This window comes from Amphiprion ocellaris, chromosome 10 (assembly GCF_022539595.1).
Source record: "Amphiprion ocellaris isolate individual 3 ecotype Okinawa chromosome 10, ASM2253959v1, whole genome shotgun sequence".
Lineage (NCBI taxonomy): Eukaryota > Metazoa > Chordata > Actinopteri > Pomacentridae > Amphiprion > Amphiprion ocellaris.
The window spans coordinates 1,973,226-1,990,424 of record NC_072775.1 but is presented as its reverse complement, the minus strand read 5'-3'; the positions used below and the strand labels follow the sequence as shown (position 1 = coordinate 1,990,424).

Below are 17,199 nucleotides of genomic sequence, written 5' to 3'. Positions count from 1 at the left end.
TTCCAGGAAGCTGTGTTCCTATTGGCTGTCCAGGTGGCTGCTTGGTGTTATCAGGAACACCTGAGCAGCTCAGTGTCTTCCTGCTTTATTTAGCTTCAGACAAACATTTCCTCTGCTTCTCTCCACCACAGAACTGGGTTTGGTTCCGTTGCTTTAGTTTGTTCTTTAGACGTTGGCTTGCAGCTTCCAGCAGTAAAATCGTCTTTAATGTGTTTCTTGGTGTGTTTTAGGGCTTTGTACTGGATAGTTGTCTTGGTAAATGTGGTTCTTTAGCCACAGTTAGCACATGGTGCTAATGTGTGCAGTGATTAGTGGATTTGGTACAGCTGAGTTGTGTCTTTATCTTGGCTGTAGTGAGTCTTTAGAGGTTTTTGGTCAGACACATTCTGTATTCTTGTTTGTGAACCAGCGTTGGTTGTCCAGAAGGTAAGAGTTCCTGTCCTGATTCTCTGTTCTCAGAGGTTCTCTGGTAGGCTGCAGGAGACTTTAGCGTTTGGGTTGTGCTAGTTTGGTTTTTGTACAGTTTCATTTGGACGACTATCTTGAGGCCCCTCCATGTGGTTTAGTGAGGTTTTCTGGAACAGTTCTACAAAGCAACCTGCAGCAGAAGAGACTTTGAGAGTTTTTAGGAAGTTCTGGAGACCAGACTTTAGAGCAGCAGAAACATTTGTCAGCAGTTTGAGCAGGAGAAGGTGAACTTCAGAGTAGAAATGAGACAGAAACCTTCTTGACCCGTGTGGTGAGGTCCTGTACCAAGAGTTTGAGCAGGTTGTGAAGAGTCTGTAGTTCTTTGGTCTGAAAGCACAAGAAGAGTCGACTCATTAAAGGAGAAAACAGGAGATATTGTTGGTTCTTCTGTCGCTCTGCAGTTTCCTTAGACTGAATGTAAAGTTTATATTTTAAATGATTTCCCATGTGAGCCCAAGAAGACTTCAATAAACTCCCTCCATCCCCTGGACACAACATATTTTATTACCATGTTAAATCTTTTTTTTAAAGTATGTGTTTGAGTTTTAATCCTAGTTTTAGCATAGTTTTTTTTCTCTTTGCTTGTTTATTTTTGTCATCTGTGTGAAAGGTGCTAAACAAATAAACAATCTGCCTTCATTGCAGTCACAGGCAACGGAGAAGGCAGGTAATTGTCAGAGATGTTTTGACTCTTAACACTGAACATGTTAGCGTTAGCTTAGTTACTTAGCTTCGACTATGTTTTCATCCATTACATGACAGTTAAACACAATAAGTTGATGATAATATCTATGTTCATCTTTACAGATGGTCTTAAGGTTAATTGCGAGGCAGAGGTCAGCTGTTGCCTGGATATCCACGATCACGCCACTGGTGGGACACAATTGTACTGGATTTCCGCTGAAGGCTGCTGTTCTGTCCAAACTGTCATGAGACACAGACATTTTTATTGTGATATACCCACCACTGTTGTTAGCTTTTGTTTCAATAAATTGTTTGAGATGAGGAAATCACTGTTCTACTTAAATGGCCTACTTTCATGATTTGGTATCACCATAGCATGAATTTTTACATTTTCCATAAATTTCACCCAAAAGTTGAATAACTATTTATGAGCAGTGTATGTTTACATGTCATGTAAGCACACTTTAATAATATATCTGCTGCAGTAATACAGTTTATCTATCTTGCTTGATGTGATATGTTCAAAAGCACCGCTAATTTTCTGTCAAAATGCGTGTAACAGAAGTGTGCACTGAACACTGAATAAAGTCTCTGTAGATTATAGACAAAACGCACATCTTTCATCACAAATTTCTGTTTATTCACCCAAAGTGCAAGAGTAAAAATACAGAACAGGTGAAGTTAAATAGCTAAAACGTAAAAGAATTTACAAAAAAGAAGATTTTTTTTCTAGAAAAGATCAGAAGTAGTGGATAATGCAGTTTATTTCTGGGACAGTCTCTCCAGCACTGACACCGTACGTCCCATCAGTCCAACCAAGGTGTTTGAATTTTCATCCATCCTCTGGATGTTCTGGAGCATGGCAGAGGTCAGGTCTTGGTCTCTGGATGTTCTGGAGCATGGCAGAGGTCAGGTCTTGGTGTCTGGATGTTCTGGAGCATGGCAGTGGTCAGGTCTTGGTGTCTGGATGTTCTGGAGCATGGCAGAGGTCAGGTCTTGGTGTCTGGATGTTCTGGAGCATGGCAGAGGTCAGGTCTTGGTCTCTGGATGTTCTGGAGCATGGCAGAGGTCAGGTCTTGGTCTCTGGATGTTCTGGAGCATGGCAGTGGTCAGGTCTTGGTCTCTGGATGTTCTGGAGCATGGCAGAGGTCAGGTCTTGGTCTCTGGATGTTCTGGAGCATGGCAGAGGTCAGGTCTTGGTCTCTGGATGTTCTGGAGCATGGCAGAGGTCAGGTCTTGGTGTCTGGATGTTCTGGAGCATGGCAGTGGTCAGGTCTTGGTGTCTGGATGTTCTGGAGCATGGCAGAGGTCAGGTCTTGGTGTCTGGATGTTCTGGAGCATGGCAGAGGTCAGGTCTTGGTCTCTGGATGTTCTGGAGCATGGCAGAGGTCAGGTCTTGGTGTCTGGATGTTCTGGAGCATGGCAGAGGTCAGGTCTTGGTCTCTGGATGTTCTGGAGCATGGCAGAGGTCAGGTCTTGGTGTCTGGATGTTCTGGAGCATGGCAGTGGTCAGGTCTTGGTGTCTGGATGTTCTGGAGCATGGCAGAGGTCAGGTCTTGGTGTCTGGATGTTCTGGAGCATGGCAGTGGTCAGGTCTTGGTGTCTGGATGTTCTGGAGCATGGCAGTGGTCAGGTCTTGGTGTCTGGATGTTCTGGAGCATGGCAGAGGTCAGGTCTTGGTGTCTGGATGTTCTGGAGCATGGCAGAGGTCAGGTCTTGGTGTCTGGATGTTCTGGAGCATGGCAGTGGTCAGGTCTTGGTGTCTGGATGTTCTGGAGCATGGCAGAGGTCAGGTCTTGGTGTCTGGATGTTCTGGAGCATGGCAGTGGTCAGGTCTTGGTGTCTGGATGTTCTGGAGCATGGCAGAGGTCAGGTCTTGGTGTCTGGATGTTCTGGAGCATGGCAGAGGCCAGGTCTTGGTGTCTTCTGAACTGTTCCTCTGACCTCTCCAGATACTGCAGCAGATCCACAGTAGCATCCCGCTTCCTTTTTCCTGCATAAAAGTACCCAAAAAAGTATCTGATTACAATCAATCTGATCACAAATGAACCTATCTGAAGCGCAGAATGACTGAAAATCATTTCGCACAGTTTGTCCAGGTAGACTTCCCGTCGTGCATGCTCCTGCACATGCGCAAATGAGCAGTTGATCCGGTAGTGGCAGTAGAACTCCACGTGGAAAGCTGACCAGCCCGTTGGCCTTCAGGTGAGCAATGTGAATGATGCATATATGTATCGCGATTAACCCTCGTCCTGCAGGTCAAAACTGATCCCTTTTAAAGTTTAAAAATGTGGGGGAAAAAAAGATATTTTCACAGTGAAACTTCTAATGTCCACATTTTCAACATTTTTGGGAAATCTTTGAACATGTTTTGGTGGAAAAAAAGAAATGTTAAAAATGTTTTTTAAAAACATTCACATAAAAATCAACCAAAATCCAGTGATTTTTGCTTTTTTCTGAATATTCTTAAAGAAAATATTAGAAGTTTTACTGATATATATGGAATCACTTTAGATATTTTTAGGATTTTTTGGGAAGATTTTTACTCATTTTTTGAAAATATTTACAAGAATTTTCTTGCCAAATTTGGGGGATTTTTTTAAATAAAACTTTTAAGGGAAACGTTTAGGGAATTATTGGAATTTTCTTCCTGAAGATTTTGCAAATTTTTAGAAATTTGGGGATTTTTTTTCTGAATTTTTGGATTTTTTTTCAGACAAGGAAACAATATTTTTTGGTGTCCATAAATGAAGACAACAGGAGGGTTAAGAAACATTTTTAACATTTCTTTTTTTCCACCAAAAACGGTTCAGAAATTTCCCAAAAATGTTGAAAATGTGGACATCAGAAGTTTCACTGTGAAAATATATATTTTTTTCCACATTTTCAAACATTCAAACGAGTCAATTTGACCCACAGGATGACACGAGGGTTAAAAGCAGAATTGTGTTTTTTATAACTTGTGGCATTCTGGAACTGTGATGTCTGTGTTTATTTCCAGATCTGGGTCTTTATTAGTTCAACTCTAGGGTCATAAGTGTCTCTAACTGAGATGCTTTACTTTGTGGCGCTGATCAGAAATTAGAAACAGCTGATGTGAGGAGGTGGGTTTCTGCTGCTCCTGGTGTGAAGGTGTTCAGGAGCCAATCGTGTACGTCGCCACCGGGACATGCGCACCAGAGCCCGTCAGACCTGGTCCCGCCTGGTCCCGGAGAAAACAGGGGGTGTTGCTCGGGCTCGTGCGAGGCTGCAGCGCATGCGCCCCGCAGAAAATCACGGGCGTCGAGCCTCGCACCGCAGCGATTGCAGATCTTCCATGTCAGAGAGGAAGGAGTGGGACGGAGGGAGAGACTCGCGGGGGTCCGACACGCACAGCCCCGGTGGACGACGGGGATGGAGGGAGGAAGAGGCCGGATGTGACTCCTGATCCTGCAGATGCAACCTGCCTGTCATCCCGGTAATCCGTTTTTAACGCAGCGTTTCCTGTGAACGGGCTGCAGAGGAGCACAATGACAACCTGGTGAATGCTCAGGATGGAGTGAAGGCAGGATGCTGGGAGGAGGAAGGTAGAGAAGCCTGGCTGTTTCTGGCTGTTTTTGGATGTTTTTGGATGGATTGATCGTTTCCCTCTTCATTCCGCTGCTGCCGGTGTCGGTGTATGATGGAGAGCTCCAATGGCTCTGGAGGCGACACCAAACCGCACAACCACCAGCTGGAGAAGAAGAGGCTGAACCGAGCTCCCTCCCCGGCCAGACCCTTCCTCAAAGACGTGCACTCCCGCTCCAAACCACCTGCCATCGTCCCCAAATCCCCCAAACTCAACAAGCAGCAGCAGCAGTCCGCCTCGGTGCCTTCAGCGCATCCGAACCGCAGCTCCAGACGCACCGGGGCCAAGGAGAAGCCGGCCCCGGCCAGGAGTAGCACCAAGTCTGCTGCGGTCAAAAAGCCCTCCAAGGTGCCCCAGCATGCTGCAGCTGAGCCCAGAACCTCCAGCATCAGTCCGGTCCTGGCCAAAGGCAAGAAGAAGCTGGCCTCCCCGGGGCCTCTCAGCCATGGATCCCCGATCCGGGTACCGACCGGAGCGCCTCTCGGCCGGGTCAGCCAGACCGACAGCAGCTCAGACCTGTCAGACTGTCCGTCCGAGCCGCTGTCGGACGAGCAGAGGCTGGCACCGGCCGCTAGCAGCGACGCCGAGTCCGGTACCGGCTCCAGTGACCGGGATCAGCTGGGAGCGGATAATCCTCCCGCCGCCGCCGCACCGACGCCGCTGCGCACAACCGAGGCTTCCTCCTCCGCCAAGGGAAGCATGTCTCAGGCTCTGCCCGCTCCGGGGTCCCACGGAGACAAACACAAGCAGGAGAAACCTTCCACAGGCGCACAGCCCAAACTGCCAAGCGGCAAAGACGCACCGGAGGAGGAGCTGCTGCGGGAGATAGAAGATTTAAGATCTGAAAACGACTACCTCAAGGTAGGACGGCTGGTCCCAACTACTTCCATATGCTTCATATGATCCTCTGGTGCACATTTACATGTAAAAGGCAGCGGGTTGTGGGCAGCTGCTCAAACTGAACCTGGACTTTTTAACCTTCCTATTGTCCTCATTTACAGGCACCAAAAATATTGTTTCCTTGTCTGAAAAAATCCAAAAATTCGGCAAAAAAAGCCCCAAATTTCTGAAAATTTGCAAAACCTATAATAATAATATCTAATAATTTCTTTAAAGTTTCCCTTTAAAAATTTTATTCTAAAAAATTCCCCAAATTTGGCAAGAAAATTCTCGTAAATATTTTCAAAAAATGAGTAAAAATCTTCCAAAAAATACTAAAAATATCTAAAGTGATTCCATATATAGCAGTAGAACTTCTATTTTCTTTAAGAACATTCACCAAAAAATCAAAATTTTTGTGAATGTTCTTAAGAAACATTTTTTAAAAAATATATTTCTTTTTTCCACCAAAATGTGACAAAATTTTGAAAATGTGGACATCAGAAATTTCATGGTGAAAAATTTTTTTCCCCCACATTTTCACACTTTAAATTTGCAAAACCTTAAGTAGAAAAATTCCAAAAATTCCTTGAAAAGTGAGCAAAAATCTTCCAAAAAAATCCTAAAAATATCTAAAGTGATTACATATACACCAGTAAAACTCATAATATTTTCTTAAAGAACATTCACATAAAAATCAACCAAAATCCAGCAAAATTCGCTGGGTTTTGGTTGATTTTTGTGTGAATGTTCTTAAGAAACATTTTTAACATTTCTTTATTTCCACCAAAAAATGTTCAAAGATTTCCCAAAAATGTTGAAAATGTGGACATCAGAAGTTTCACTGTGAAAATATATATTTTCCACATTTTCAAGCTTTAAAACGGGTCAATTTGACCCGCAGGATGACACCAGGGTTAAAGAACTTCTGATTGAACGCTTCATGTAAAAGCAGAAATGTTTCTCCACCTCCTCCATGTAGCCTCCTGTCTGCTCTCCATCCATCAGGTCGTTTTCTAACCTCCCCTGCAGGATGGTACCTTTAGTGATGGGAGCTTCTTCTTCCATCGGCGGTGGCTTCATCCTGGTGTGTCCTTTAGGTTCTTAGATTTTCTGTGTTTTGACAGGAAGGGACGGATAGAATCACATCCGGGAGAGTACGACAACATTAAATCTGCATTATTTTACCCTTTTGGCTGCAATTACAACACATAGCTAATAGAAAAACTTGCAGAAATCTGGTGTTTTTGCTCCAAGCAGCATTTTTAACCCTCGTGTCGTCCTGCAGGTCAAAATTGACCCATTTTAAAGTTTGAAAATGTGGAAAAAAGTATATTTTCACAGTGAAATTTCTGATGTCCACATTTTCAACATTTTTGGGAAATCTTTGAACATTTTTTGGTGGAAAAAAAGAAATGTTAAAAATGTTTCTAAAAAACATTCACAAAAAAATCAACCAAAATCCAGCGAAATTTGCTGGAAGATTTTTATGTGAATGTTCTTCAGAAAATATTAGAAGTTTTATTGATATATATGGAATCACTTTAGATATTTTTAGGATTTTTTGGAGGATTTTTATAAATTTTTTTGAAATGATTTACATTTTTTTTTTTAAATTAAAAATTTTTATTTCTTGCCAAATTAGTTTTTTTTTTTAAATGAAGCTTTTAAGGAATTTTTGGAGTTTTCTTCCTTGTGATTTTTTTCTTAATGTTCTTAAAGAAAATATTAGAAGGTTTACTGATATATATGTAACCATTTTAGATATTTTTAGGATTTTTTTGGAAAATTTTTACTAATTTTTTGAAAGTATTTACAAGAATTTCCTTGCCAAATTTGGGGGATTTTTTAAAAATAAAACTTTTAAGGGAAACTTTTAAGAATTTTTTTTTTCCTGAAGGTTTTGCAAATTTTCAGAAATTTGGGGAATTTTTTTGCTGAATTTTTGGATTTTTTTTCAGACAAGGAAACAGTATTTTTTGGTGCCTGTAAATGAGGACAACAGGAGGGTTGAAATGAGCTCCAGTGTTCAGGCTTCATGCAGGATCCCCCTCCCCCTGCTCTAACTAAGCTATCCTCATAAGTTGGGGAGGGGGGAGGCGAATAGATAATGCGGCAAACAATCTTGCAGGTTTTTTTGTGTGTTTTTTCTCCCCCTCTCCTCAGACGGGTTTATTTGCATGTTACTGATGAGAGTATTATTTCAAACTTGATCACGCATGTCTGCGTCTCTCTGCAGCTCACTGCAAACACAAGAGAATTAATCAGCTTTAGCGGCTCCGGCTGTAATGGCTTTATCCCGCAGGAGTTGATAACAGTCAGATGTCCCATGTGTGCCGGGTTCAGACGCCCTCCTGCCTGGCTGTCAGGCTGCCAGCTGGGTCTCTGAGGCCCTTTGCCACCCCTGCCTCCCCCCTCCAGGGTCCCACAAACTCTGGGAGTCCCCCAACGCTGCCGCTTAGGCTCAGGGAAAAACATGTTTATTATAGTGGAGATTTGCTGCTTTTACATGAAGAGGGACAAGAATGAGTTTGCACCAACAAATAGATTTTTACCCTCCTGTTGTCTTCATTTAAGGGCACCAAAAATATTGTTTCCTTCTCTGAAAAAAATCCAAACATTCAGCAAAAAAATCCCCCAAATTTCTGAAAATTTGCAAAACCTTCAGTAAGAAAATTCCAATAATTCCTTAAAAGTTTCCCTAAAAAGTTTTATTTTTAAAAAATACCCCAAATTTGGCAAGAAAATTCTTGTAAATATTTTTTTAAAAATGAGTAAAAATCTTCCTAAAAATCCTAAAAATATCTAAAGTGATTACATATATATCAGTGAAACTTGTGATATTTTTTAAAGAACATTCATAAAAAAACGAAATTCACTGGATTTTGGTTAATTTCTATGTGAATGTTCTTAACAAGCATTTTTTTTACCATTTCTTTTTTTCCACCCAAAAATGTTAAAAAAATTTCTCAAAACTGTTGAAAATGTGTACATCAGAAGTTTCACTGTGAAAATATTGTTTCCTTGTGTGAAAAAAATCCAAAAATTCTGCAAAAAAATTCCCCAAATTTCAGAAAATTTGCAAAACCTTCAGGAAGAAAATTCCAGAAGTTTTACTGATGTATCTGGAATCATTTTATATAATTTTAGGATTGTTTTGGAAGATTTTTACCAATTTTTTGAAAATATTTACAAGAATTTTCTTGCCAAATTTGGGGGATTTTTTTTTTTTTAAATCAAACTTTTAAGGGAAACTTTTAAGGAATTGTTGGAATTTTCTTCCTGAAGGTTTTACAAATTTTCATAAATTTGGGGATTTTTTTTGCTGAATTTTTGGATTTTTTTCAGACAAGGAAACAATATTTTTTGGTGCCTGTAAATGAGGACAACAGGAGGGTTAAAAACCACTGTTTCCTAGACTCAACTGAGAAATTAAGAAAGATAAATAGTTAATTGTTGGAGTAAAGCTGCTAAGTGAACATTATCCCTCTTTAAAGAGATAACTGAGTGTTAGCGACCTTCATCTACATATCCCAGCTCCCAGGATGCCGTTCTTCCTCTGACTCCCCCGTTAGCCTTCCCATTGATCATCTCGACCCTGAGCGAGGTCATTATTGCCTTCCTCCAATAACAGTGGGCTCTGTGCTTTTCCAAACAAGGATAATTTAGTTTTCAATAATTGGAGCCGCTCCTCCCTCCCTCCCTCCCACCGCCTCCACACCCCTTCGTCCGATCGTCTTTTCATCAGGAGCCTTTGGAATATCGTCCCGGGGGAAATCTGTAGAGCAAACCGACTCCTCGGGATGGAAGACGGACAGATAACCCCACGGTTTCTAAACAAACCTCAGTCCTGCAGATAAATCCGTCTCCTCTGTCCAGACTGGGATGCTACATGCTGATAGGAGATGGGGAATATGAACGAGAGATAAGATGCTTAGAGCCAACTAGCGACGTTACATCACCAGCATTAAGAGAACCTGCATTAGTGGAATTCCTCTGTAATCATAGGAAAGAATTAGCATCATCTACAAAGGTATATCGGAATGGATCTCTTTTTATTAACTGCCCAAACCTTTAAAACTTGCTTTAAAGTTGATTGAACTATGAAGATTCAGCACTAGAATGAGTTTCTGGGAAAACTGTAATGCTTTCTTCTGAAATGTAGGCGTCTTTTTGACACGTTTTCTGAAAACTGTAGTTCCCATTAATAGTTTTATCAAAGGTCTGTCTATTTTTTACTGCAGGACTTTGATCAACAAAATGATTGTCCATCCATCCATCCATCCATCCATCCATCCATCCATCCATCCATCCATCCATCCATCCATCCATCCATCCATCCATTCATGGTTTATTTGTCTATTTTTTACTCCAAATGTTACATCAACATAAAGATCAACAAAATGACCTTTGGTTTCCACTGTCTGCGTTGCTTCTTTTGCATGAAGAGGGATGAGAATGAGTGAACAAGTTTACACCAACAGACAGATTTTTAAAGCTGCAACAAATGGTCAAATAGTCAACAAAGATGAGCAGAAAATGAACTTTATTGATCCCTCACTGGGGACGTTTACATGTTAGAGCAGCTAGATGTGGAAGAAGCAGGACGAGATAACACAAGTCCAATAAGACTTACAATAAAGATGTCATAAAGACACTGTTATGGACTGGTATAGTGTGATGGATGGAGTATGGATGTCTAGAATTGTACTTTTATAGAGAATAATCAGCAACTGTTCAGGTTGTTAGTTAAACTGAGACTTCGATCAACAAAATTACCTTTGGTGGCCATCCTCTAATCTTATTATCTGACTTTTGTCCATAAAGAGGCTCCACTGAGTCAAGATTTATTGATGCAGTCCAGACTTACAAATCACTGATCTGGACTGAAAGAGCTTCAGAGTCTGTTCTAAGAAACTTTGCACCCGTATCTTTACCCTGAACGGGTGAAATCTGAACATCTGAAATCTACAGTCTTGATGTAATATCTGATGTTTAGATGATAATTCTCATGTCCTAATCTGCTATCTCAAGCTAAACTGTATCTTTTTATCATTAAAGTCCTGCTTCCACCTTTGATTTGACCCCTCAAAACTCATTTCTCTGTGTCAAAGTTTTACATTTAGACTTTGTTTCCCTTAAAAATAATCCCTTCCTGCCTGAAATTGGCAGAGATGAAACTCTGCACTGTTTCCGCTCGAGCACACCAGCTCACCCACAGCTCTGCTCAAACACCAGAAAACTACTCCATGCTCCAACTACAAGCCACTCAGGAAGACAAACGATGACACAGGAAGTTCCACCACGTAGCGGACTGCAACAGCAGGCCGCTACGTGGTTACATGACCGAGCTTTCAGCTGGACAGTCCTGCAGACAAGTCGGATAAACACAGCAGCTCGGCCGCAAATTTTCCCTTTTATTTTAAAAAACACGTCAGCGAAAAGTATTTCTGAAAGCATTTGAAGCAAGAAATAATCTGCAGCAGCTAAATCTGTCCTCGTTTTAGGTCACTGACGCCTAGTTTAGAAGTTTGAGGACAGTTTCACGATGCGTGGAATCTCTGCACGCTGCATGCAATTTGCATAAAGTAGAAGTCAGTCTACTTTATGCAAATGAGCTGCAGCCCTCTCCAGGTAAACACACCGGATTGCAGCTGGAAATGCACTGCAACGGACCAGCATGCCACATGCGGCGCATTTCCAGCTGTGATCCGGTGTGTTTACCTGGAGAGGGCTGCAGCTCAATTGCATTAAGTAGACTGGACTCCAGCGTGAGGAGATTAGGTAGGGGGTGAAAAAAATCGGATAAATTGTGAATCGGGATTTTTTGTGAAAAAATCTGAGATTTTTTTTTAGGCCATATCGCCCAGCCCTACAGCACAGGATTAAACTAACAGCCGATCGCTTCTGATATCAGCCTCATCGACTGTTCTGATGTGGAACTAACAGCTGGGATGTGTTCTCTTCTGTCTGTCTGTCTGTCTGTCAGGATGAAGTGGACGAGCTGCGGGCCGAGATGGAGGAGGTGCGAGACAGTTACCTGGAGGAGGAGGTCTACCAGCTCCAGGAGCTGCGCAGGGAACTGGACCGCTCCAACAAGAACTGTCGCATCCTCCAGTACCGGCTGAGGAAGGCGGAGCAGAAGAGCCTGCGGGTCGCTCAGACGGGCCACGTGGACGGAGAGCTGCTGAGGAGTCTGGAGCAGGACCTCAAGGTCGGAGATATTCCCCCGATCAGGCTTTAATATACTATATTTTAGACTCTTTGATGCCAAAATACTGCATGTATCAATGATATAGTCCCTCTAAGAGAGGTCATCTGTTAAAAAAAAAATTACATAATTTCTCAAAAGCAGTAACTATAAAAACTTAAATAATCCTCAGATTTTTCACTTGCCGACAGTCGTTGAATTGCTCATCTAAAATGCCTCATTCTGTTACAAATCTGAACCAAACCTGAAGTTAAAATCTTGATGTTTTGTTAAAATCACTTCATTCTTTGTGTGACACCTAAAAACTAATTCCTCTCACCAGATTATGTAAAAACAAAACAACTAAAAATTCAGTGCTGTGCTGTGCTGTGTAAACAGAAAGCCATTACTGACTCAGCTGCCACCAAGAATCACTTAACTGAAGTTCAGGAACTCTTTGGCTGAATTAGGCTGCACTGCAGGCGGTGTATTAGACAGAGCAGATAGGAGACAAGTAGGGAAGAAATAGACATGTAAAATGTGTGGAAACAGGAACCAAAATGACAAAAACATGAGAGAAATGACAAACGTCAGACAAGAAAAGACAAAAAACAACAAAAACAAGACAAAATATTACAAAAATGAAACACAAAATGACAAAAGCAAGAAACAAAGCAACAAAAAAATGGACAAACGACACAATCGAGACAAAAGGAAAAGACAAAACCACAAAAATGGGACAAAAAAGACAAAAACATGAGACAAGCAACAAAAGTCAGACAAAAAAAGACAAAAAAAGATTAAAAAAACGACAAAAGCGAAATACAAAATGACAAAAAACGGAACAAAAAATGACAAAAAGGAGAAACAAAAAGACAAAAACATGAGACAAGCAACAGAAGTCAGACAAAAAATGACAAAAAACAAGTGGAATGATGTTTTTCCCTGTGAGCACCCAAGAAAATGATTAAATAAAATTTTTCATCCTTTTTCGTTAAGACAAAAACACAAAGACGCAAATTAATATCAAAATATCAAATCTTTACAGTTTTAATGACAATTTATAGTTTTAAAAAGCGGAAAAAAACTCCGACATACTGAATGTCTTATTGTTGTTTAATGATTTCACTTTTAAACTGATGTAATGTAGCCGTTGAGGTGTGGAGGACAGCGTTTTGTATTTTTAGTTTAGTGATTTTTAACAGATGTTGCTTTGTTCTATTGTTCTAGCCCTGATATGTGCAGCAGCTTTACGTATATCTGCATAAACTGTGCATGGTGTGTCTCTGTTAAAGGCAGATATCATAAAACATTAAAGGACCTGTCTGTATTTTCTGTTTGGTCTGACCTTTCTGTGACCTCAGGTGGCCAAAGACGTGTCGGTTCGTTTGCACAACGAGCTGGAGAGTGTGGAGGACAAACGCAGCCGAGCCGAGGACGAGAACGAGCTGCTGCGACAGAAGATCATCGAGGTGGAGATCTCCAAACAGGCGCTGCACAACGAGCTGGAGAGGACCAAAGAGGTGAGGAGCCAACGGTACCGACCTGATGGTGTTAGAGTGGTGTTTTAAATCAGGGGAGTCCAACTCATTCTGGCCTGCCGCTGCTGCAGGAAAAATCCTAGAGGAAACACAACACAACACGACGAAAACATCACTAAATATTACAGAAATGAGACACAAAATGACAAAAAGGAGACACAAAACATCAAAAGTCAGACAGAAGAAGACAAAATGCAACAAAAATAAGACAAAATATTCCAAACACGAGACACAAAATGACAAAAAACAAACAAAACGACAAAAACATGACAAAATATTACAGAAATGAGACACAAAACGACAACAGCGAGAAACAAAGCAACAAATGTTAGACAAAATAAGACAAAAATATTACAGAAATGAGACATAAAACAACAAATCAAACAGAAAAAGACAAGTCAGACAGAAAAAGATAAAAAAAACAGCAATAACAAGACAAAATGTTCCAAAAACGACAAAAGCGAGAAACAAAGTGCCAAAAAAATAGACAAACAAGACCAAAAAAAGACGAAACACCAAAAACATGAGAAAAACAACAAAAATTACTCACAAAATGACAACAATATGAGACAAATGACAAAAGTCTGACAAAAACAACAAAAACAAGACAAAATATTACAAAAATGAGACACAAAATGACAAAAGAACAAAGAACAATCTAGTATTTTACTTTCTGATCAAAACAACTTGTCCTGGTCTGGAAGTGATTTTAAATTTATTGTTTTACTAATTTACAATCTGCAGTTAATGTCTTCACTGGAATCTGGAATTTTTACACTTTGAGGGCCGGATTGGACCCTCTGGAGGACCGCTTTTGGCCCGCGGGCCTCTTGTTGGACACCCCTGCTTTAAGGTCACCGTCGCATGTTTGCTTCCAAGGTTTTTATCTCAAATACAAAACAATGAACAGAATCTCGGGGATTTGACTGATTTTAAGCACCATTTGGTGGATTTAAGGCGGCAACGTCGGCTTCAACTGCAGTAATAATTTTCATTTTCTTCATGACTTCACTGATGAATTCCTTGGTTTTGGATTCAGATGCCTCTAAATGTGGATTCTCTGGTGTAAACGGGGGAAAGCCTCGGTTACTGTGATGCAGTTTCAGATCGATGGTGGTCAGCAGGACCTCTGCAGGGGATTAATTCTGTCTTAACTGCTCTCCGGCAGCCCTTTCTAAACGATTGCTTTGTGCAGCGATGTACAGGAAATCTGCATGTGGTTCTGGATGTTCATTTGGCTCTGTGGACGTGTTTCTGTACAGCTTTATAGAGGAAATAGTCTGTTTGTGTGTCTGAACGTCGGTAGATAGATCTGCAGTTCCACTCAGTCCTGCCTGAAGCTCAAACCTTCCACAGCTCAGGTGTGTTTATCAGACGTCTATTATCAGGTAAACCTTTAACCCTCGTGTCGTCCTGCGGGTCAAATTAACCCGTTTTAAAGTTTGAAAATGTGGAGAAAAATATATTTTCACAGTGAAACTTCTGATGTCCACATTTTCAATATTTTTGGGAAATCTTTGAACATTTTTTGGTGGGAAAAAAAAGAAATGTTAAAAATGTTTCTTAAGAGCATTCACAAAAAATCTTTTTTACATTTTTGTGTCAATGTTCCTCATCCTCCTGTTGTCCTCATTTACAGGCACCAAAAAATATTGTTTCCTTGTCTGAAAACAATCCAAAAATTCTGCAAAAAAATTCCCCAAATTTCTGAAAATTTGCAAAACCTTCAGGAAGAAAATTCCAATAATTCTTGAAAAGTTTCCCTCAAAAAAAATTTTTTTGAAATAATCCCCCAAATTTGGCAAGAACATTCTTGTGAATATTTTCAAAAATAGAGTAAAAATCTTCCAAAAAATCCTATCTGGTTGATTTTTTTGTGAATGTTCTTAAGAAACATTTTTAACATTTCTTTTTTTTCCACCAAAAAATGTTCAAAAACTCCAAAAAATGTTGAAAATGTGGACATCAGAAGTTTCACTGTGAAAATATATATATTTTTCCACATTTTCAAATTTTAAAACGGGTCAATTTTGACCTGCAGGACGACATGAGGGTTAAAGAAAGTATTGCCATGGAGACAGAGAGGTGTTTGTTTACACTGTGGTGAACCAGCACCTTAGAAAGTCTAATTTCTTTAGCTAGAAGCAGCTCCTGTTTGGACCGAGACTCTAACGTACAGATAGAACGTTTGAACCGTCCGTCTGATGCTGCTTAGATCCATCCTGTGCCAACAAACAGCTCTGACTCATCGGCCTCCACATGGGAGCTTGTGGTGGGAGTTAGAAGGTTCGGTCTTCACTTTGGGCTCTTGGTTGTGGTCCTGGAGCTGTGGTGGACCACACTGTCCTGCTGAGGCCGGAGTTCTGCTGTCATGAGTGGGTGTGTTTTGTCTGCAGCAACGTTCATGTGGGTGATAAGTGTTAAATCCACATAAATGCAAGAATCCAAGGGCTCCCAGCAGAACTAGATGATTAATGGTTCTATTGTTGGCTCCATGATGTACAGACACACTTAAATATCTCAGATTTGCTTTAAAAGCTCGTCCGTCTTCATGGACAGGATGCTGCTGTTGTCTGAACTTGTGGGTGTTGCTGGGTGGAGGGAGCGTTTGATAACGGTGGAGTCCAGGTAATAAGATGAGGTGAGGCTGTTCTCAGGGCCGCTCATGTTCAGCTGCTTAGACTAATCGATTCTGACCACGGCAGGTAGCTTAGCGTCTGCCAGCAGAGAGAAAGTAGGCTAATACCGGACCGGTCGGCATGGAGACGGAGCTGGATGACACCGTTTCCTGTCTGCTGTCTTCAGGTGCACTGCTGGTTTGATTCCCTGTGGAGGAAGATCTGCTGCTGGGTTCAGGTCTATGTTCTGAGCTGGTTGCAGAGAGAACTTATCAGTACCAGGCTGAGCTACATGAGACAATGAGGACAGAAAATCCATGTCTGGTCTGGATCTCTAAAGCAGCAAATAGAACCTCCAGTTTTTGTTGTCGTGACTCTGGTGACCTTTGGAAAGGAAATGATCAGAGGAACAGTGGGGCTGTTTTTTTTCTTAACCCTGTAAGACCCAAACATAGAAAAAAAATGTGTGAAAATAAAGAGATTTTACAAATGTGTGTATATATATCTATATATCTATATCTACAGATAAATCTATATGTGTGTATGCATGCAGACTAAAAGTGGTGTTGTATTTGTGCTGCAGTGGGTTTTCCAGGGTTAATTTTCTGTACACTCTAACTCATTGTGGCTGCTGTTTGAGTCGACTTTGAAGGCCGCTGAGCTCCACCACTGATTTCTGTTCAGCTCTTCAGGTCCTTGTTGGTGTGAAACGATGCATACATGCATGAGGATCAGATTCACAGAGAAACAGGAGGGAGTCGTAGGAAGGCTGGGATAGCGGCAGCTCCAAACAATTCCCCCGAGGTTTGTCCCAGAAAAACACAAGCTTCGTGTCTGGATCTCCTCTAAAGCACACCCCCAAAATGTTCAGAAAAAGACTTCTTTGTGCACGATTTTTCCTAATTTACCAGCCAGGCACTAGTTTCAGAAGTGTTTAAATCCATCATGCACGGAGGAGAACCAATTCAGGGATGATGGGGATGTTTAGGAACATGCTACGACCATCTAGTCTGGGTTTAATGTCAATAATTGAATCTCACAATGTCTCTCAGTCTCAGAACAGAGGAGGAGCAGGTTGCTGATAGGAATGTAGCTCGACTGGATGGAGAGGTCGCTGCTTTTCCTTTCTGTTTTAATTTCACCTTGTAAATCCTGACCCAGGCAGAATGGGATGCAGAGAAAATCTTCCTCACTGCTTCAGTCACTGCTGTG

The 17,199-nt window shown here is 41.2% G+C and overlaps 1 protein-coding gene across 6 annotated transcripts in view; it reads left to right on the top strand.

Moving 5' to 3' along the window:
• The first annotated feature begins 4,477 nt into the window (after positions 1–4,477).
• LOC111570825 (microtubule cross-linking factor 1) overlaps positions 4,478–17,199 on the top strand; it is a 90,916-nt gene continuing 78,194 nt past the window's right edge. For 4 of the 6 annotated variants that reach the window (XM_055014019.1, XM_055014017.1, XM_055014021.1 and 1 more), the window contains exons 1-3: positions 4,479–5,620; positions 11,628–11,852; positions 13,193–13,351. In XM_055014019.1, the coding sequence (XP_054869994.1) occupies positions 4,811–5,620; positions 11,628–11,852; positions 13,193–13,351 (1,194 nt within the window). In that variant the 5' untranslated portion in view covers positions 4,479–4,810. Of the gene's footprint in view, positions 5,621–11,627; positions 11,853–13,192; positions 13,352–17,199 lie in introns of all 6 variants that reach the window. The other 2 variants (XM_055014020.1, XM_055014018.1) reach the window with 1 other exon arrangement.